Raw genomic sequence first — 22257 nt, 5'->3', positions numbered from 1 at the left:
TTATGGAGCGAAAAATACGGTATATTGGTTTAGGGATGTGCGGTTAAGAACAGATACATTTTTCTTATTTGTATACTAAACATATAAATTCAAACAGTTAACCGAAGTGAGCGAGTTTGGACCCTTAAGTTACTTTTACCGGCTAATTGGGATAATTCCTCCTGTGAGAGGTTTATATTCAAAATTTCCGACTTGGATTGATTCAAGTGGAAATTTGACACCTTGCCATATTCTTCAAATTCGTGAAGAATCTCTGGTAGTGAGGTCAGGGGATTTGTGATAGTCAATAATACGTCATCTGCATATAGACACAGCTTGTGTTCCTGATTGTCAATGGTAATCCCTGTTATCTTCCCATTATCTCTAATTTTTTGGGCCAGTACTTCTATTGTCAGTGCGAACAATAATGGTGATAATGGGCACCCTTGTCTGGTGCCGTTGTTGATAGGGAAAGAGTCTGACAGGATGCCATTAGTTTTAACCTGTGCAGAAGGAGCGGAGTACAGGGAAAAGACGTTGTTTATGAAATTCTGGCCCAGATTCACCAGCTGACAATGTCGAAGGCCTTTTCTGCGTCCATAGATATAAAGACGGTTGGTATGTTATTATTCTGTACATAATTTGCAAGGAGGGTGACTTTGATAGTATTATCCCTGGCTTCTCATCCAGGGACAAAACCTACCTGGTCAAGGGATATCAATTTTGGCAGGAATTTATTTAATCTATTCGAGAGAATTTTGGCATAAATTTTTAGATCAATGTTCAATAATGATATCGGCCTGAAATTTTCTGGGCAGTTAGGCGGTTTGCCAGGCTTCGGGATAGTGGTGATATGAGCCAGTAACATAGAAGATGGGAACCCCTGAGTGTCATCTATCGTATTAAATAAAGATGCTAAGTGTGGTGATGGTATGTGCTTAAAGGTCTTGTAATATTTAGCGCTGAAGCCGTCGGGGCCCGGACTTTTGCCTGCAGGCAGTGCGTCTACAGTGTGTGCCACCTCTTCTGCTGTAATAGGTTTCTCTAACTCATCTGTCTCCTCTCATGTTAGTGAAGGGAATGTAAGTGAGTCTAGGTATTTGTCGGTTTCTATGCTTATGTGGCTTCCGTCCCTGTCTCCTCGAATGTCCCCTGCGTTTTGTATGTTATAAAGCGTGTGGTAATATGTTCGCAACACCTCCACTATTACCGAACTATCTGAGCATGTGTGGTTGTGCTTATTTCTAATGTTATGGATATGAGTTTTAAGCTGTTTCCTTTTGATGGCTCTGGCTAGGAGTTTGCCTGGTTTATCTCCATATTCAAAGTATTTTTGTTGCAGTCTCAGTGCTGTTTTTGGTGGTCGATTAGGTGTTGGTTTTGTAATTCTATTTGTGCCTTTTGGAGTTCATTTTTAATTAAGGGGTCTGTGGGCGTTTTTTTGTGTTTCACTTCTAAGTCATGTATTTTGGATGATGTGGCAGAGTACTTAATCCTCTTTTGCTTTGACAGCAGGGCCTTCTGTTTGATGAGTTCTCCCCTGAGGACACACTTGTGTGCTTCCCATATTATATGTGAGGGTGAATCCAATCCCTTGTATTATTATGTTGGAAATATTCCTTAAGTGTATTTTCGATCTGGGTTTTGGTAATTTGGCCACTTAGCAAAAAGTCATCGAGTTTCCAGATGAAGGGATAATTAGGGATAGTGGGCCACCTCAACTTGCACAGAACCGGAGCATGGTCAGACCATGTCATAGGCAAAATTTGTGCTTTTGTAACCAGTACTAGTGTAGATTGGTCTGTAAAAATGTAGTCTATTCTTGTGAAAAGGTCATGTGGATGTGAGAAGAAAGTGTAATCTCGTTGTATTGGGTGTAGTATTCTCCATGTGTCATGGACCGCTAGTTCCTCTAATCTGGCATTACACTGTTTTATATTTTTTTTTAGATGGATGCTGTTGCTCTAGATGTGTCTAGCTGTGGATCCAGTGGAAAGTTAAAGTCTCCATTGATAATCAGTGCACCTTTTTTTAGTTCCAGGATTTTGTTAGTAAGGGAGGTCATAAACTTATTTTGATGTTGATTTGGGAAATATGTGTTGACCAGAGTGACCATTTTGTTATGCAGCCTGCCTACCATTATTAGGTACCTTCCCTCCGTGTCTCTTTCTATGTGTAGTGGGGAGAAGGGGGTAGTGCGGTCAATTAGTACACCCACCCCATTTTTTTTAGTGGAGCCTGAAGCAAAGTAAGAGGTTGGGAATTTAGGGTTGTGCCAAGTAAGCTCTCCGCCCTTCTTAAAATGGGTTTCTTGGATGAATAGTATATTACAATGAAGTCTGTTGGCATCTCTAATTAGATGCAATCTTTTTTCCGGAATGTTAAGCCCTTTGGTGTTTAGGGTCATGATCGTCAGGTCATGTACGTTGTGTGAATGCATTTTGTCGTAGAGGTTTTAGAGGAGGAGGGGCGCTGTATGGAGAGATTCAGCTGTAAATACAGAAGAAGGTATGTGAGAAAACAGGAGTATTCCCCAAGAGTCCCTGTCCTCAGGTATGTATGCAAGCCTAGCGGGTCTGATGTACTTTAACAGAGGTCACTAGTATAGCTGAAGTAGGTGTTGACAGGGGAGGGGGAGCTTTGGATAGCTCAGGGAAATGGGAGAGAGGAAAGGAGCAGAAGGAGAGGAGAAAAGAAGGGTAGATAATCAAAGAAAAAGCAACCTATCACGGTTGTATCAGTATTTAGTAGGTTAAGTAGAGCAAAAGAATATGGGATCAGTATCCCCACACCCGAAAACGTTAGTATTTTTCAATGTAAGGTAATAGGATCATATATTCATATACATTGGATGTTAAATATGAAAAGAAAAATAAAATGTACATAGTAAAGTGTATAAAACGTAGCAGCAAATTATGCAGTCCATTTGTCTATATTAAAGGCTACATATTTGCAAGACATGGAATGACATCACTTAGCAGTGTAACTATGGAGCTAATGGGGTCTTCTGAAATATGACATTTACAAAATGTTAATTATTACACATTCTAATTTAATGACTAAAGGTGGTCATCCATATATATCCATATGGCGCCTCAATGGTGATTATATTGGTTTAGGGATGTGCGGTTAAGAACAGATACATTTTTCTTATTTGTATACTAAACATATAAATTCAAACAGTTAAACATAACAGATATATAAAATAAAACACAATAAACCATACCCAGCAAAGTTCTCTTAAGGGGTTGTTGTGGAAAGAATGCGAGGTACAGAAGACCATCCAAGTTATGATAGTCTTTCCACAGTTCTGTCAGTCTATTTGTTTTGATCCTGTGAGGCGCTTATTCCTCCATCTGGCATCAGTATGTTAATGTCCAATGCTTTGCAGAAATTCGGTAGATCAGATGGTGTCCTGTAAATGGCATGTGTTCCATTTCTCGTAGCAATTATGCTCACTGGGAATCCCCATTTATACTGTATTCTGTTTGATTGAAGTTCACTTGTGATGAACCTGAGTTCTCTTCGTTTTTGTAAAGTGATTTGACTCAGGTCTGAGAAGATTTGTATGGGCATGCCTGCATGCATCACCTCTTTGAGGGCTCTCGTTTTTGGGAGATGGCGTCTTTGTCTTTGTAGTTTAAAAATTTAACTATAATGTCTCTTGGGGGTGCCTTGGGGGGAGGCTTTGGTCGCAGGGCCCTGTGTGCCCTTTCTAGTGGTACATCTGCTGAGCTTTGCGTGCCCTTTATCGTTCTGAATAACGCCTGCAGGTAACCCTCTAGGGCAGTGTTCCCTACTGTCTCAGGGGCACCCCTGATTCGCATGTTATTCCTTCTTCCTCTGTTGTCTAAGTCTTCGACTTTGGACAGCAGGAATTGTATGTTCTCTTCTTGGTCTTGCATTTGTTGGGAGTTAGAAGTGACCTGCAGCTGTAAGGCTTCATGTTTGTTCTCCAAAGTTTGGACCTGTTGGCTGACCTGTTGGAGATCTTTCTTTAAATCGCCAAACAGAGATCTCATTTCTGTTAAGACGGCGTTTATGTCTGCCTTTGAGGAGATAACATTGAGATCTTCTCTAGTCAGAGGCTCTGTGTGTAGGGAGTCAGACGTGAAATCTTCATTTATTGTTGATGGTATAGCTGTTGTTATGTCTGTACTTGTTGTCTCTGTCCGTGAAGTAGATGGCCTGAGAAAGCTGTCTAGGCTGTGCTCTTTGGGCCTTTATCTATTTTGTTGTGTTTTCTGGCCGACATCATGCAGCTTTGGGCTAATGGCGTGCACTATTTAAAATCCCCCAGAACCAAGGCACTTCTGTGCTGTATTTAACCAAATATTTGTCTTTTTCCCCAAGTATAGCCCACCCCTTGCTTGTGTAGCTGTTTGTTTATTGGCGTCATTGTATTCTCCTGCTCATTGCTGGGGTGCTAAGTAAAATGTTTTTACAGTGCTGCCGTTGAAGTGAGTAAAGTTCTTTATGTTTATGCAAGCGGCTGTTCGTAGTTAATATATATTGAGCTATGGCCTCCCAAACTATATGGTTATTTACTAATCAGCACTCTCTGCTATGTGTTTGTGCACTTATCCCATGTGCGTTTGACCCCAGTTGCTGTCGTACCTTCACTTGTCAGGTATTTGGGGGCATTATGTGGTCTCTCCTGCCGATGCTCATATTTTTCTTTTCTCGTGTGAGCTGAGCCAACAATGGGTATTTGCCGTTTGTGCGTTTATGCCGTAACTCAGTCTGAGGGCCGCCCGCTCCCTGCTCTCTCAGTAAGCGCCTAGGTCTCACCCGATCACCGCGACACCTGATTGCCGCGTGTGGTGTACGGCTCAGTGCTTTATGGTGTGCCTCCTCTGATCTAGCGCTCCTCTCTAAGCCTCCGGTATCCGATCTGGATGTGATGTATCTGGGGTGAGGCTTCAGCTCTGGTTAGGCCGCAAATGCTCCGGAACTTCATATGGGAATTGCTGCGTTTTGCAGTGTGAGATAAGCTGCTGCTAGCTGTTCAAACATGTTTTCTGCCCTATTTAATCTTTAAATATGCTGCCTATTACCAGATTATTAAATTCATTTCCGGTGTGGGGCTTAAAGGGACAGTCTACACCAGAATTTTTATTGTTTTAAAAGATAGATAATCCCTTTATTATCCATTTCCCAGTTTTGCATAACCAACACAGTTATAATAATATACTTTTAACCTCTGTGATTATCTTGTATCTAAGCCTCTGCAAACTGCCCCTTTTTTCAGTTCTTTTGACAGACTTGCAGTCTAGCCAATCAGTGCCTGCTCCCAGATTACTTCACGTGCACGAGCACAGTGTTATCTATATGAAATATGTGAACTAACACCCTCTAGTGGTGAAAAACTGTTAAAATGCAATCTGAAAGAGGTGGGCTTCAAGGTCTATGAAATTAGCATATGAACCTCCTAGGTTAAGCTTTCAACTAAGAATACCAAGAGAACAAAGCAAAATTGGAGCTAAAAGTAAATTGGAAAATTGTTTAAAATTACATGCTCTATCTGAATCATGAAAGTTTATTTTGGCCTAGACTGTCCCTTTAAGAGCCGAGGTTCAAGCAGCCATCTTCCTGCGTCGCCAGGCTCCGCCCCCCTTCACTTTGTATTTTACCTAATTATTCAAGAAAATTACCAGTGCCAGTTTCAGATTTAACCCTTTAAGTGTAATATTAATTGTTGTATAATAGTTTAGTGCTGGATAAGACTGTCTTTTTCTCCTCTTTTCCCTCATTCTGCCTACTACTTAAACTCTTCTTATCTTTTCTACCAGTAATTTAAATATATATATATTATGTATTTTAAGTAAGTGTGTTGTTTAAGTAAAAGTGCTTTTATTTTTTTATGTGCTTTTATTTTTTAGGAACAACATTTGTTTATCGGATATTAATATCCAATGAAGACATTAGCCATAAGCTATTTGTTTTTCTGATTGTGTGTTTTTAAAATACTGCACTAAAATATGTTTCTAATAGATGGCATCATTTTCAACATATGTTTTTTCAGTCACTGGAATTGTGCAACTTTAAAGTCAGTTCACACTTTAGTAAATATGTTTAGTTAAAATATCAAGTTTGTACTTTACCAAAGTTGATGATTATTAATGTGCGGACCAGTGTAGCAATAATAAAATAAAAAAAAAAACATTGGTGAATACATTACTTGAACCACTTGGAATAGTTCTATACACAGGGGCCTATATAGCTGCTATATAGTTCTGCAGACACGTGCACACTCTTGATCTTACACTTCTGCTTTTCAAATAAGGATAACAAGAAAACAAAGAAAATATGATAATAGAAGTAAATTAGAAAGTTGTTTAACATTTGATGTTCTATCTAAATCATGAAAGAAAAGAAATTGGGTTTTATGTCCCTTTAACTATCGCCATCTAGTAGAGATGTAATATCATTTTTTTTTCCTTTCACTTTTTTGTTATTTAAATTAGGCTACTGATGAGAATGATAGTCAGATTATGGGAACAAATAAATGTATCTATTAAAAACAAATTTCACGGATAATTAAAAATACATATATATGTATGTTTGAAAATTATAAAAACAAATGTAGGTCATAATCCTTATTTAATCCTATAGCATGTAGAGTTTTAAAATGTTGTGTTTAGTTAAAATATCAAGTTTGTACTTTACCAAAGTTGATGATTATTAATGTGTGGACCAGTGTAGCAATAAAAAAAACAACACATTGGTGATTACATTACTTGAACCACTTGTCAATACTTGGAATAGTTCTATACACAGGGGCCTCTTTCAATGCTTTACATACTTTACAGCAGTGGGTTGCAAAACTAGTATTTCCTACTGGCTTGAATTTAGACCTCCAGTTGAAATATTGTTGGTATCTTTTATCATACTTATCTAACTCCAGAAGATAAGAAGCCAGTTCCTTAGGGCTGTGAAAATCATCTACATGTATAAATGAATCTGGGGGTAGAAAACGCTCATAGTTAGCACGAGGAGGTCCCATTACCACTGGCACAGTTCCTGAATTGAATACATTATACCATAGTTTTTCAGTAATATAGTCTTTATGGATACTGTTCTCAAAAGCCAGATAGAACTTGTACGTAGAAAGAATCATTCTTTGTTTATTCCTAGGAAGCAACATCTTGCCATGACCATAAATATCTATTTCAATGTATTTTTTAAGCTCCAAATAGTATTTGGTCCTCCTGTAGTTTGGATTCCAGTTACTAACAACCCAAGCTACAAGTTTTTTCTTTAAAGGAATTGTAAAATTTTCATGTGAGTCATGCTTCTCCAGCCATCCATAAGGAGTGAAGATATCAGAGTCTGCCTGGTAAGTCATGGTGAGATTGATGAGGTTATCCATTAATGAGAGATTGGAACTGCGAGATGGAGACTCTAAATTGAACCAAATCCAATATTGTTTTGAGGGTCTTTTCATTTTGGGCAATTGTTCTCTAGAGCTACATACATCTCTGTGATACAGAATAACAGCATCAGCTTCTGTGTATAAAGTGCGGTCAACTGTGTAGAAACAACCAGATGTGTCAAAGGGATAAGGGCACTGGTTGAGTGCGGTCTGCAACCGATAGGGCAATGTCCAAAGGAGAATAATAAGAGGCTTAACTTGTATCAAAGATGACTCAAGTTTTGAAGAAGTTATTGTTGTTTCATTGTCTACTTTATATGTTTCTTTTTTGTGTTTGTCAGTATAATAAAATAGAGAGAACAAAATAAATGAAAATATCAGTTGCAGGATTGTAAAGATTAAGATATTTTTGAAAAAAATCAAATTCATGGCTTTCACAGTTTATGGAACTGTCTGAAATAAAGAAACATCACACTTAGTTACAGCACCATAATGTTACTAAAGGTTTCAGAAATGTTTTCACTGCATCTTTACCATATAATCTGAAAGCTTAGATGTCTTCTTTTGTGGCTGTTGGATAAGAGAAGAAAAATATACTTTTAAAATATTAATAACACAGTTGTCTTAAAACTATAAAACAGTATATAAGTATGACAATATATTGTAAACAACTTCAAGTAGGCATGTATAGATTTTAGTGATGTCGCGAATAGTTTGCCGGCGAATAGTTCCCGGCGAACATAGCATGTTTACTTTCACCGTGGCGGGCAAACATATACGATGTTCGATCCGCCCCCTATTCGTCATCATTGAGTAAACTTTGACCCTGTACCTCACAGTCAGAAGACACATTACAGCCAATCAGCAACAGACCCTCCCTCCCAGACCCTCCCACCTCCTGGACAGCATCCATTTTAGATTAATTTGTAAGCTGCATTCTTAGTGAGAGGAGGGACAGTGTAGCTGCTGCTGATTTAATAGGGACATCGATAGCTAGGCTAGTGTATTCAGTGTCCACTACAGTCCTGAAGGACTCATCTGATCTCTGCTGTAAGGACAGCACCCCAAAAAGCCCTTTTTAGGGCTAGAACATCAGTCTGCTGCCTGCCAGCGTGTGTGTCAGGCTCACAGCGTATACTGTGCCCACTTGCCCAGTGCCACCACTCATATCTCGTGTAACAGTAGTGTACATTTAAAAAACAAAACAAAACTTTTTTGACTGTGAAATAATAGCAGACAGCTGCCAGTACCCAAGATGGCCGCCAATAAGGCATATGGGGAGGGTTAGAGAGCTGTTTTGGGGGGGATCAGGGAGTTTGGGGGCTAAGGGGGGATGCTACACCACAGCATATGTAAATATGCTATAATTTTTTTTTTTACAAATTTTAAAAACCTTTTATTTTAGTACTGGCAGACTTTCTTCCAGTACTTAAGATGACGGAGACAATTGTGGGGTGGGGGAGGGAAGGTAGCTGTTTGGGAGGGATCAGGGGGTCTGATGTGTCAGGTGGGAGGCTGATCTCTACAATAAAGCTAAAATTAACCCTGCAAGCTTCCTACAAACTACCTAATTAACCCCTTCACTGCTAGCCATAATACACGTGTGGTGCGCAGTGGCATTTAGCAGCCTTCTAATTACCAAAAAGCAACGCCAAAGCCATATAAGTCTGCTATTTCTGAACAAAGGGGATCCCAGAGAAGCATTTACAACCATTTATGCCATAATTGCATAAGTTGTTTGTAAATAATTTCTGTGAGAAACCTTAAGTTTGTGAAAAAGTGAACAATTTTTTTTTATTTGATCACATTTGGCGGTGAAATGGTGGCATGAAATATACCAAAATGGGCCTAGATCAATACTTTGGGTTGTCTACTACACTACACTTAAGCTAAAATTAACTCTACAAGCTCCCTACATGCTCCCTAATTAACCCCTTCACTGCTGGGCATAAAACATGTGTGGTGCGCAGTGGCATTTAGCAGCCTTCTAATTACCAAAAAGCAACGCCAAAGCCATATAAGTCTGCTATTTCTGAACAAAGGGGATCTATGCAGACTCTGCATAAACTATGTAATTTTCCATGGGAGTTTTGCAATGGATCCCCCTTCGGCATGCCACAGTCCAGGTGTTAGTCCCCTTGAAACAACTTTTCCATCACTATTGTGGCAAGAAAGAGTCCCTGTGGGTTTTAAAATTTGCCTGCTAATTGAAGTCTATGGTGGTTCGCCCGGTTCGCCCATTCGCAAACAGTTGTGGAAGTTCGCGTTCGCCGTTCGCGAACCCACATTTTTAGGTTTGCGACATCACTAATAGATTTATAATTATAATTTACTGCCTCTGCAATTGATTCCTGTAGTTACTGTTTATCCCATTTGTCTACTTTTTAAAGGGACATAAAACTCATGCGTCAGATAGAACAAACATTTTTAAACAAATTTCAAATGTATTTCTCTTAACAAATTTTCTTCACTTTCTTGTTATCCTTTGTTAAAAAGCAGGAAGGTAAGTTCCGGAGCATGCACGTGTCTGCAGCACTATATAGCAGCAGTTTTGCAACAATGTTATACATTAGCAAGAGCACTAGATGGCAGCAGTTTTGTAACAATGTTATACATTAGCAAGAGCACTAGATGGCAGCAGTTTTGTAACAATGTTATACATTAGCAAGAGCACTAGATGGCAGCAGTTTTGTAACAATGTTATACATTAGCAAGAGCACTAGATGGCAGCAGTTTTGTAACAATGTTATACATTAGCAAGAGCACTAGATGGCAGCGGTTTTGTAACAATGTTATACATTAGCAAGAGCACTAGATGGCAGCAGTTTTATAACAATGTTATACATTAGCAAGAGCACTAGATGGCAGCAGTTTTGTAACAATGTTATATATTAGCAAGAGCACTAAATGGCAGCAGTGTTGTAACAATGTTATACATTAGCAAGAGCATTAGAGGGCAGCACTATTTCCTGTCATGTAGTGCTGCAGACATGTGCATGATGCCTTAAACTTATATTCAATAAAGAACATTGAACAAAAAGGATACTAAAAAAGCACTCATGAGAACTCTGCAACAAATTTATACTAGAGAACTGAAGATCACATAAGTTAAAAATATATCTTTATTAGAACGCATTTAAAAAAAATGGGTATAATTAAAAATAAATTGTCAGCAGATACTTATTTCAGTTAAACAACTGATTTGTGATGGTTTGCTTCTGGTGGTCTGGTTAATAGGTTCCCAATAATGGACACTATTAATATCTGGATTTCTAATGGTATTGTTATAGATATTGCTACAACTACAATATTGGTATAATGATTTTAATGACCAGTTTATCAACTTAGTATATCATATGAAGACCCAATCTATATTTGCACAGTAAGTATTCGTGCTTATTAAGTTCCCCAACATATAAATTATAATAGCACCACTGATGCAAATTGTTCTTCTAATGACAATTGTTGAAAAACATACATATAGGTTTATATTATAGCTTTTTACAACTATAAATATCGGACTCCCCACTTGTGCAATATAAGGCTACGATGTAGCTTGTTACATTGAGACCCACTAAGTTATTATGTTGATATTATGTGTATCAACACCATTAGTGTGATATCCTGTTTGTCAATTTTAACACATCATTTGAGGATCCTTTTAATACACATTGGGTCTTGGTGCTTATTGAATTCTAAAATTATTCTAGATCTGTATCATCACCAGTTCACAGAGTTGTAAATAATAATAGCACCACTAATACGGATTGGACTTGTAATATTGTTTGTTGAAAGACTTGCATGCAATTTTATTTTAAGCTGTAAATGTCAATACACAACGGTCTTCTCAATTCTGTTATATAAGCGCTACCATGTAGTTCACTACAATATGATACACTCAGTTATTATAACACTATTATGCGTAGCTATTAAAAGGGATCAGTGAGTATTGTTAATATTCAGTAATGTAGATAAATATCCACTACGATTATATATATACCACCAGAGATTTGTGATTATACGTTCTTGAGACTATTATAGTATTCTACATATCTCAAAAAAAAACTTCAAGATACTGGTTAGCTGTTCACAGTGTTCATTATAAACTGACAGGTGAGCGAATAGAGATATTGACCTCTAGTTATCAACGCATCTACTTTACCTGCCTTCGCCGGCCCAATACGCCCACCTAAGCTCGCCTACCATCGCCGCCACGGACCTGAAAAATCTCGCCAAAGTTATCAATAAATCTGTTAAAAAGCCATGCACCAAGTACGGGGCGATGAGCAGCGGACTGTGATACTTATCACTCATCCGATCTCGCTGCTCTTCGGCTTTTTGACAGCTTTATTGACAAGCTGTCACTAAGCACCCACACTAAACTACACTGTTCTACCCCCTATACCGGCGCCCCCGGAGCCCCCCGCAACTAAATAAAGTTATTAACCCCTAAACCGCCACTCCTAGACCCTGCCGCAACTATAATAAATGTATTAACCCCTAAACCGCCGCTCCCGGAGCCCACCGTCACCTACATTATACCTAGTAACCCCTATCCTGCCCCCCCTATACTGCCGCCACCTATAATAAAGTTATTAACCCCTATCCTGCGGATCCCGGACCTCGCCGCAACTAAATAAATAGTTTAACCCCTAAACCGCAGCTCCCAGACCCCGCCGCAACCTATATTAAACTTATTAACACCTAATCTGCCCCCCCTACATCGTTGCCACCTATAATAAATTTATTAACCCCTATCCTGCCCCCCCTATACCGCCACAACCTATAATAAATGTATTAACCCCTATCCTGCCCCCCCTACACCGCCGCTACTATAATAAAATTATTAACACTTAAACCTAAGTTTAACACTAACCCTAACACCCCCCTAACTTAAATATTAATTAAATAAATCTAAATAATATTTCTCTTATTAACTAAATTAATCCTATTTAAAACTAAATACTTACCTATCACTATCATTAAATTAATGAAATAAATTAGCTACAAATAACTACAATTAAATTCAATTAAATAAACTAACTAAAGTACAAAAAAATAAAAAAAGCTAAGTTACAAAAAATAAAAAAATAATTTTCAAACATTTAAAAAATATTACAACAATTTTAAGCTACTTACACCTAGTCTAAGCACCCTAATAAAATAACAAAGCCCCCCAAAATAAAAAAATGCCCTACCCTATTCTACATTAAAAAGTTACCAGCTCTATTACCTTACCAACCCTTAAAAGGGCCTTTTGCAGGGCATGCCCCAAAGAATTCAGCTCTTTTGCCTGTAAAATAAAAATACAACCCCCACAACATTAAAACCCACCACCCACATACCCCTACTCTAACCCAAACCCCCCTTAAATAAACCTAACACTACCCCCCTGAAGATCATCCTACCTTTAGCCGTCTTCAGCCAGCCGACCACCGATGGAACCGAAGAGGAGATCCGGAGCGGCAGAAGTCATCATCCAAGGGGCTCTGAAGAAGTCTTGCATCCGATTGAAGTCTTCATCCAAGCGGCGTCTTCAATCTTCATCCATCCGGAGCGGAGTGGAGAGGAGCCATCTTCAGACGAGCCAACGCGGAGCCATCCTCTTCTTTCCGACGACTAACGACGAATGACGGTACCTTTAAGTAACGTCATTCAAGATGGCGTCCCTTCAATTCCGATTGGCCGATAGGATTCTATCAGCCAATCGGAATTAAGGTAGGAAAAATCTGATTTGCTGATTGAATCAGCCAATTAGATTGAAGTTCAACCCGATTGGCTGATCCAATCAGCCAATCAGATTGAGCTTGCATTCTATTGGCTGTTCCGATCAGCCAATAGAATGCGAGCTCAATCTGATTGGCTGATTGGATCAGCCTATCGGATTGAACTTCAATCTGATTGGCTGATTAAATCAGTCAATCAGATTTTTCCTACTTTAATTCTGATTGGCTGATTGAATCCTATCAGCCAATCGGAATTGAAGGGACGCCATCTTGGATGGCGTCACTTAAAGGTACCGTCATTCATCGTTAGTCGTCGGGAAGAAGAGGATGGCTCCGCGTCGGCTCGTCTGAAGATGGCTCCGCTCTGGATGGATGAAGATTGAAGACGCCGCTTGGATGAAGTCTTCAATCGGATGGAAGACTTCTTCAGCGCCGCTTGGATGAAGACTTCAATCGGATGAAAGACTTCTTCAGCGCCCCTTGGATGATGACTTCTGCCACTCTGTATCTTCTCTTCGGTTCCATCAGTGGTTTGCTGGCTGAAGACGGCTAAAGGTAGGATGATCTTCAAGGGGGTAGTGTTAGGTTTATTTAAGGGGGATTTGGGTTAGAGTATGGGGTATGTGGGTGGTGGGTTTTAATGTTGGGGGGGTTGTATTTTTATTTTACAGGCAAAAGTGCTGAATTCTTTGGGGCATGCCCCGCAAAAGGCCCTTTTAAGGGCTGGTAAGGTAATAGAGCTGGTAACTTTTTAATGTAGAATAGGGTAGGGCATTTTTTTATTTTGGGGGGCTTTTTTATTTTATTAGGGGGCTTAGATTAGGTGTAAGTAGCTTAAAATTGTTGTAATATTTTTGAAATGTTTGTAAATTATTTTTTTTATTTTTTGTAACTTAGCTTTTTTATTTTTTGTACTTTAGTTAGTTTATTTAATTGAATTTAATTGTAGTTATTTGTAGCTAATATTTTTAATTAATTTAATGATAGTGTAGTGTTAGGTTTAATTGTAACTTAGGTTAGGATTTATTTTACAGGTAATTTTGTATTTCTTTTAGCTAGGTAGTTATTAAATAGTTAATAACTATTTAATAACTATTCTAACTAGCTAAAATAAATACAAAGTTACCTGTAAAATAAATATAAATCCTACAATAGCTACAATGTAATTATTAATTACATAGTAGCTATCTTAGGGTTTATTTTACAGGTAAGTATTTAGTTTTAAATAGGAATAATTTATTTAAGTATAGTGTAGTGTTAGGTGTAATTGTAACTTAGGTTAGTTTTTATTTTACAGGTAAATTTCTCTTTATTTTAACTAGATAGCTATTAAATAGTTAATAACTATTTAATAGCTATTGTACCTAGTTAAAATAAATTGAAATTTGCCTGTAAAATAAAAATAAATCCTTAGATAGCTACAATATAATTATTATTTATATTGTAGCTATATTAGGGTTTATTTTAAAGGTAAGTATTTAGTTTTAAATAGGATTATTTAGTTAATAAGAGAAATATTATTTAGATTTATTTAATTAATATTTAAGTTAGGGGGGTTTAGGGTTAGTGTTTAGGTTTAGTGACTTAGGTTTAGGGGTTAATAATTTTATTATAGTGACGGCGGTGTAGGGGGGACAGGATAGGGGTTAATACATTTATTATAGGTGGTGACGGTGTAGGGGGGGCAGGATAGGGTTTAATAAATTTATTATAGGTGGCGACGGTGTAGGGGGGGTAGATTAGGGGTTAATAAGTTTAATATAGGTTGCAGCGGGGTCCGGGAGCGTTGGTTTAGGGGTTAAACTATTTATTTAGGTGTGGTGAGGTCCGGGATCCGCAGGATAGGTGTTAATAACTTTATTATAGGTGGTGGCGGTATAGGGGGGGCAGGATAGGGGTTACTAGGTATAATGTAGGTGGCGGCGTTGTCCGGGAGCGGCGGTTTAGGGGTTAATAACTTTATTTAGTTGTGGGGGGCTCCGGGGGTGCCGGTATAGGGGGTAATACATTTATTTAGTTGCGGCGGTGTAGGGGGGGCAGATTAGGGGTGTTTAGACTCGGAGTACATGTTAGGGTGTTAGGTGTAGACAGCTCCCATAGGAATCAATGGGATATCTGGCAGCAGTGAACATGAACTTTCGCTATGGTCAGACTCCCATTGATTCCTATGGGATCCGCCGCTTCCAGGGCGGCGGTTTGAAAACCAGATACGCTGGGCCGGAAAAGTGCCGAGCGTACCTGCTAGTTTTTTGATAACTAGCAAAAGTAGTTAGATTGTGCCAAACTTGTGTGCGGAACATCTGGAGTGACGTAAGAATTGATCTGTGTCAGACTGAGTCCAGCGGATCGAAGCTTACGTCACAAAATTCTACTTTTGCCGATGTCTAGGGCTTGATAACTAAGGCGAATCAGCCTCGCCACAAATACGCTGCGGAATTCCAGCGTATTTGAGGTTGACGGCTTGATAACTAGGGGCCATTGGCTTTAACTCTCATGCTGTGTACATACGTTTCTACTGTTTGTGATTTGCTTTTACGGTCTAAGCTAGGAGACAAACAATACCCCAGTAAATATTAAAAGTTTGCTCAGACTAGAGCACCACGATTTACCCCAATATCTGCTAACAAGTGTCCGTTAAAAATCAAAGTACTGAGCTCCCAGTAGCTCACTTCCCTCTCCCTGACATGTTTCCCCGGGTTTCCGACATGATGCCTATCTGGATATCTATTTAACAAAGAATAACATGACAATGAAGAACCTTTGATAATAGAAGTAAATTGGAAAACTTTTAAAAATTGTTTTCTCTATCTGAATCATGAAAGATAAATGTTGTGTTTAATATCCCTTTAACTGGAATGTCTTGTGTGGTGGTAATTAGTACCAGAATATTAAACCAAAAGGGTTGTCCACTTTTAAAATTATTTTATTGGAAGACAAATAATATAGGTATGAAAATTAGCAATTACCTACAAGCTACAAAAGTATAAAACAAGTCTCAAGAAATACCAAAAGCTACTACATCCAGTCCAAATTATACAGGGCAACTTTATCTTAAACAAACCCAGACTAAGAAATATTAACTAAACATAGTGAACCAGAGAATCTATCCCAAGGGAAATGCACAAGAATGCTAATATACTCAGCCAGTTTAGTCCTCCGGTCCTCTCTCTCTCTCTCTCTCTCTCTCTCTCTCTCTCTCTCTCTCTCTCTCTCTCTCTCTCTCTCTCTCTCTCTCTCTCTCTCTCTCTCTCTCATCAGTTGCTTCCAGGAGGTGAGGAAGATAAAAAACAGTGTATAGTAACTGTTGGCTCCCATTGTATACTTAATTTACCATACCATACACCAATCAAAGGCTACATGGGAGTGTCCTTCTTAGACAAAGACTAGGCCAAAGGCTAGTCTATATTTTAAAATATGTTTGTAAATTTAAGAATCAACTACTTGAATACTCTAGGGATAAATTCTCTGGTTTTATGACACCACGTCTGGTATTTCAAAGGTCTGTCCAGCGTAATAAATCTAAAAATTTAGAAACTCAACTCATGGGGATCGATTTAACAAGGTCTGGCGGACATGATACACTTTTGGCATTTAACAGTGCACACACAGTTGTAGTGAACTGCTTGCGCAATGCTGCCCCCTGCTGATTCGTCCGCTAGCAAGGGGTGTCAATCAACCCGAATGTATAGGATCGGGCATATTGATTTCCGCATCCTCAGAGGCAGCGGATTAGTTAAGGAGCAGTGGTCTTAAGACCTCTGCTTCTTAATTCCTGTTTCTGGCGAGCCAGAAGGCTCTGCGGGAACAAAGGGAACAGGGGCTTGTTAAATCGGCCCCATTGGATCTAATGCTGGAGTATATTTTGCAGGAGAGTCAGGACCATGATTTTTATCTGATATCGTCATATAACTTGACAAGTTGAAGGATGTGGGGTCTGACAGGAGCAGCAGGGCCATGTAGTTTGATGTATGGTCCCAAACCTACTGCCTCCCCTGTTCACTTGCGGGTAGTTAGTTTACCAGCTGTGCTCAACAGAATTACTTAAGATATTAAGCTTGTTTGAAGGTTAAAAAAGCTTCTTAAATAACAAATGAAAAGGCCATAACCATGGAGGAATTTGCCATAGTTAAATTACTATTTTCCCATGGGCATTGGGGGTGTATTTATGGAAAAGCCAACTAAATCTGGGCTTAAGGTGATAGACTTTCAAGGGGCAACAGATAGTCATCTGAGATTAAGTTCTGGATCTGGTATAATTTCTAACTCTGCCTGAATCTGTGTATGGACAAAGTTATAATCTACAATCAATTACAAAGCAAGAAAGTTGAGAAGCAAGTAAAGTAAGGAAATACACTCTTACTTATTAATTCACAGGCTCCCTCACTTCCTCACCACCCAGTAGATAAACTCCTGCAGCAGGACGGTCAAGATGTGCAGTTCTGCTTTTACTTTTTTTTTTAGAATGTAATTTCTGACCTAGCGGGTAGATACAAATTAAGTTACCATCATGATTATTATTATTCTTTATTTATAAAGCGCCAACAGATTCCGCAGCACTGTTCATAAGTAACAAAGATAAAAGGGCAATACAATATGAGACACCAGACAAAATTTAACAAACAAATACAGGGGGAATTGGGAGCCCTGTTCCTGTGGGAACTTACAATCTAAATGGGTAGGAGGGTGAGAAACAGGAGGTGGGGACTGCAAAGGTGGGAATGATGTTAGTGCGAAGTTAGATGAGGGCAACTATTAGGCAAGTGGAATTCATTTGTTACTGATTTGGTGATAGGCTTCCCTTAACAAGAAGGTCTTTAGGGAGCATTTAAAGGAGGAGGGGTTGGGGGAAAGTCTGACAGCTCGAGGAAGTGCGTTCCAGAGGGTTGGTGCCGCACAAGAGAAGTCCTGTAGTCTAGCAGGAGAGGAGGTGTTGGTAGAAGAGGCAAGGAGTAGATCATTGTTGGATCTTAGGGGACGGGCTGGAGTATATTTGTTGATGAGTGAGGACAGGTATGGAGGGGCTGCATTGGTAAGGGCTATGTAGGTCAGAGTGAGAATTTTGAATTTAATTCTGCTGTGAATGGGGAGCCAGTGAAGGGACTCACAGAGGGGTGCGGCGGATACAGAGTGTCGGGAAAGGTGGATTAGCCTAGCAGAGGCATTTAGGATGGATTGAAGGGGGAGAGGCGAGAGAGAGGAAGGCCAGTTAGTAGGTTGTTACATTAGTCAAGCCGGGAATTAACTAGGGATTGGATTAGCTGTTTAGTAGTTTCAGCATTCAGAAAAGGACAAATTTTGGATATATCGCATAGGTGGTTGCGACAGGATGAAGAGAGCAATTGGATGTGGGGTATGAAGGACAGATTGGAGTCGAGTGTAATTCCTAGGCAGTGGACTTGGGGTGATGGGGAGATAGTGGTGTCACAGACAGTGATAGTAAAGTTAGAAACTGGAGTAGAATTAGTTGGGGGGATTAGAAGAAGCTCAGTCTTGGACATGTTAATTTTTAGGTGGTGAGAGGCCATCCAGGAAGAAATGCCAGATAAGCAGTCGCTGATGTGGGAAAGGACAGAAGGAGAGAGTGCAGGGGTGGATAGGTAGATCTGAGTATCATCAGCATAGAGGTGATAGTTGAAGACATAGCTACTGATAAGTTTACCCAGTGAGTAAGTATAAATAGAGAAAAGTAGAGGGCGTAGAACAGAGCCTTGAGGTACTCCAACAGACAGAGGCAATGGAGAGGATGAGTCACCAGCAAATGAGACAGAAAAGGACCTATTAGAGAGATGAGTGGATCCAGGAGAGGGCAATGTCACAGAGCCCAAGGGAGCTGAGAGTCTGTAGGAGGAGGGGATGGTCAACAGTGTCAAAGGCAGCAGACAGGTCAAGTAAGATAAGTATAGAATAGTGGCCATTGTTTTTAGCAGAAAGAAGATCATTAGTAACCTTGGTGAGGGCAGTCTCAGTTGAGTGTTGTGCACGGAAGCCAGATTGCAGGGGGTCTAGCAATGAGTTGGAGGATAGGAAGTGTGTTAGGCGATTGAAAACTAGTTTTTCCAGGACTTTAGAAGCTAGCGGAAGTAGTGATATGGGGTGGTAGTTTGCAGGAGAATTGGGGTCAAGGGAGGGTTTTTTGAGGATGGGGTGACCTTTGCATGCTTGAAGGATGATGGAAATTAACCAGTAGTAAGGGATCGGTTGAATATGTGAGTAAGAGCTGGGGTGAGGGTAGAGGACAGAGAAGGTATTAGATGTGAGGGATAGGGTCAAGGGGGCAGGTAATGAGGTGTGAGGAAGATATTAGGGAACTCACTTCATTTTCAGTGGTTGGGGGGAAGGTACTGAGAGTGTTGGAGGGGGTGACCGGGGGCGGAGATGAAAGGTTGCAGTCTTGTGGTGGGATGTTACTTCTGATGGTAAGTGTTTTGTTGAAAAAGTAGTCTGCCAAGTCTTGAGCACTAAAGTCAGATGAGGGGGGTGGTGCAGGTGGATAGAGGAGAGTTTTGAAAGTGGAGAAGAGATGTTTAGAATTTGAGGAGTGAGAAGATATGATAGAAGAGAAGTAGTTTTGTTTGGCTAAGTGAAGGGCAGAGGAGTAAGAATAAAGAATGAACTTATAGTGTAGGAAATCGGGTTCAGAGCGGGATTTTCTCCAGGCACGTTCAGCAGCACAGGAGCATTTTTGTAGATAGCATGTTTGCTGAGAGTGCCAGGGCTGGAGCTGACGACTTGGGGGTTTGCATATTTGTGGAGGAGCAAGGGTGTCGAGTGCAGAGGAGAGAGTATTGTTATAGTGGCTTGTAGCAAGGTCAGAGCAGGATATCGTAGAAGTGTGGGGAAGGCATTTTTGAATAAGGTTAGAAAGTTGGAGAGGATCCAGAGTGTGCAGATTTCTACAGGTGCGGAGGTGGGGGGGTAGGAATAGGTTTAGCCTGTACACTGAGATTATAGGTGAGCAGATGGTGGTCTGAGATGGGAAATGGGCGACAGGTGACATAAGAAGGGGAGCAGAGGTAGGAGAATACCAGATCAAGAGAGTGTTCGTCACAGTGAGTAGAGAATAGGGTGGGTTGTGAGAGACTAAAGGAGTTTGTGAGTGAGGGAAGTTTAGAGGCAGCAGGAGTAGATGGGTTATCAATGGGGATGTTGAAGTCCTCTAGGATTAGAGCAGGTGTATTTGTAGAGAGAAAGTGAGAAAACCAGGCAGCAAAGTTGTCGAGAAATTGGGAGCTTGGTCCAGGGGAGCGATAGATAACTGCCACCTTGAGGGAGAGGGGGGAGAAAACGCGGATGCAGTGGACTTCAAATGAGGAGAAGGAGAGAGATGGATGAGGATGGAGGTGCTGATAGGAGCAGGAGGGGGACAGTAATATTCCAACACTGCCACCATGTCTCTCACCTGGCCTAGGTGTGAGGCTAAAGTAGAAACCACCGTGCGTTAGAGCAGCAATAGAAGCAGTGTCAGAGGAAGAAAGCCAGGTTTCAGTAATTGCTAGAAGATTGAAAGCGTTAGAAACAAACAGGTCGTGATACAAATATTGGCCTAGATTACAAGAGGAAAGCAACCAGTAATGCGCTGTGTGGTTTTTAGAGCTCAGCAACACCCAGCCAATGACACATGATCAGGTTTTACAACTTGTCAGTTAAATGTTTAAAGAGTTATGAAAGTCAAACAGTTTATTTTGTGATTCAGACAGAGCAGACCATTTAAAAAAATGTTTCTAATTTATTTCTAATATCAAATTTGCTACGTTCCCATCATATTCTGTGTTGGAGAGATACCTAGGTAGGCATCTGGAGGAATACATGGCAGGGCTAGTGCTGTCATCTATTGCTTTTGCAAATGAATAATATTCTTGAAAAACTGATGCCATATAGTGCTCCAGAAATGGGTAGGCTCCTAAGCTTTACGTCCCGGCTTTTCAACAAAAGATTCCTAGAGAAAGAATAAAAATTATTACTAGAAGTACATTTTAAAGTTGTTTAAAATTGCTTGCTCTATCTAAATCATGACATTTTGGATTAGATATTCTTTTAACCAAAGCATTTTATTGCATTTGATTCTTTTACAGTGTGCCTTATACTTTCAATAGGAAAAAGTAGCAGCTCTCCCACTGCGCCTTTATAAGTTGTTGGTTGAAGGGACAGCCTAGTCAAAATTAAACTTTCATGATGCAGATAGGGCATGCAATTTTAAACAACTTTTCAGTTTACTTTTATCATCAAATATGCTTTGTTCTCTTGGTATTCTTTGTTGAAAGCTAAATCTAGATAGGCTCATGTGTTAATTTCTAAGCCCTTGAACTCCGGCTCTTATCTCATTGCATTTTAACAGTTTTGTATAGCTAGACAATGCTAGTTCATGTGTGCCATATAGATATCATTGTGCTCACTCTCGTGAAATTACCTAGGAGTTAGCACTGATTGGCTAAAATTCAAGTCTGTCAAAAGAACTGAAATAAGGGGGAATTCTGCAGAGGCTTAGATACAAGGTAATAACAGAGGTAAAAAGTGGATTAATATAACAGTGTTGGTTATGTGAAACTGGGGAATGTGCGACAAAGGGATGATCTATTTTTTTTAAACAATTACAATTCTGGAGTAGACTGTCCCTTAAAGTGTTGCCCTTGAGCACAATCAGAGATACATCTTTGACTTTTAACACTTTTGAGAAACAGGTATGACCTGTTACCACTTGCTACTGTGCATTTATAAACATAGAAGGTATATAGCAAAAATCTTTAACAAAAACTCCTATATCTCTGGGGGTTGAGCTTGGCCACGCTGGCAGATGGCCGTGTTTTAGAGAAGCTCCTTACCCCCATGTCAGTACAAGCTGATTAACCTGGCATATTCCACTCCACAACCCCTCCAAAGTAGGGTCTGTACATATTAAGCAGCCTCTTGCCATAGATATGCTGCCGCAATTAAACTAACCCACGAGCTATCCAGCGCAGCAATCAGGAGCAGCTATAACCCTGCTAATGGGCCTACATTACAGAGGAAATGTAGCACAGCACAACCAGCCTAATCAAGCAGAAGATCACAGCAGACAACGTCGCTCCAGCAGAACAACCAACCTAAAAACGCTCTCTGGCACCAAGGCTGACCGCCCGCACCACAATCGCAATCCCGTGACTCAAAACCGTGAATCGGCACCGACAGCTCAGGAGGCCG

The 22257-nt window shown here is 39.9% G+C and overlaps 1 protein-coding gene across 3 annotated transcripts in view; it reads right to left on the bottom strand.

Annotated features, from left to right (window-relative positions):
- Positions 1-6514: 6514 nt before the first annotated feature.
- LOC128665908 (3-galactosyl-N-acetylglucosaminide 4-alpha-L-fucosyltransferase FUT3-like) overlaps positions 6515-22257 on the bottom strand; it is a 580229-nt gene continuing 564486 nt past the window's right edge. Inside the window, exons 1-3 of one of the 3 annotated variants that reach the window (XM_053720159.1) lie at positions 20863-20959; positions 17441-17556; positions 6515-7924 (exon numbers count right to left, since the gene is read on the bottom strand). In XM_053720159.1, coding sequence (XP_053576134.1) covers positions 6716-7783 — 1068 coding nt within the window. In that variant the 5' untranslated portion in view covers positions 7784-7924; positions 17441-17556; positions 20863-20959 and the 3' untranslated portion in view covers positions 6515-6715. Of the gene's footprint in view, positions 7925-17440; positions 17557-20862; positions 20960-22257 lie in introns of those variants that run through there. The other 2 variants (XM_053720160.1, XM_053720158.1) reach the window with 2 other exon arrangements.

This window comes from Bombina bombina, chromosome 7 (assembly GCF_027579735.1).
Source record: "Bombina bombina isolate aBomBom1 chromosome 7, aBomBom1.pri, whole genome shotgun sequence".
NCBI lineage: Eukaryota > Metazoa > Chordata > Amphibia > Anura > Bombinatoridae > Bombina > Bombina bombina.
This window is presented reverse-complemented; position numbering and strand designations above follow the sequence as displayed.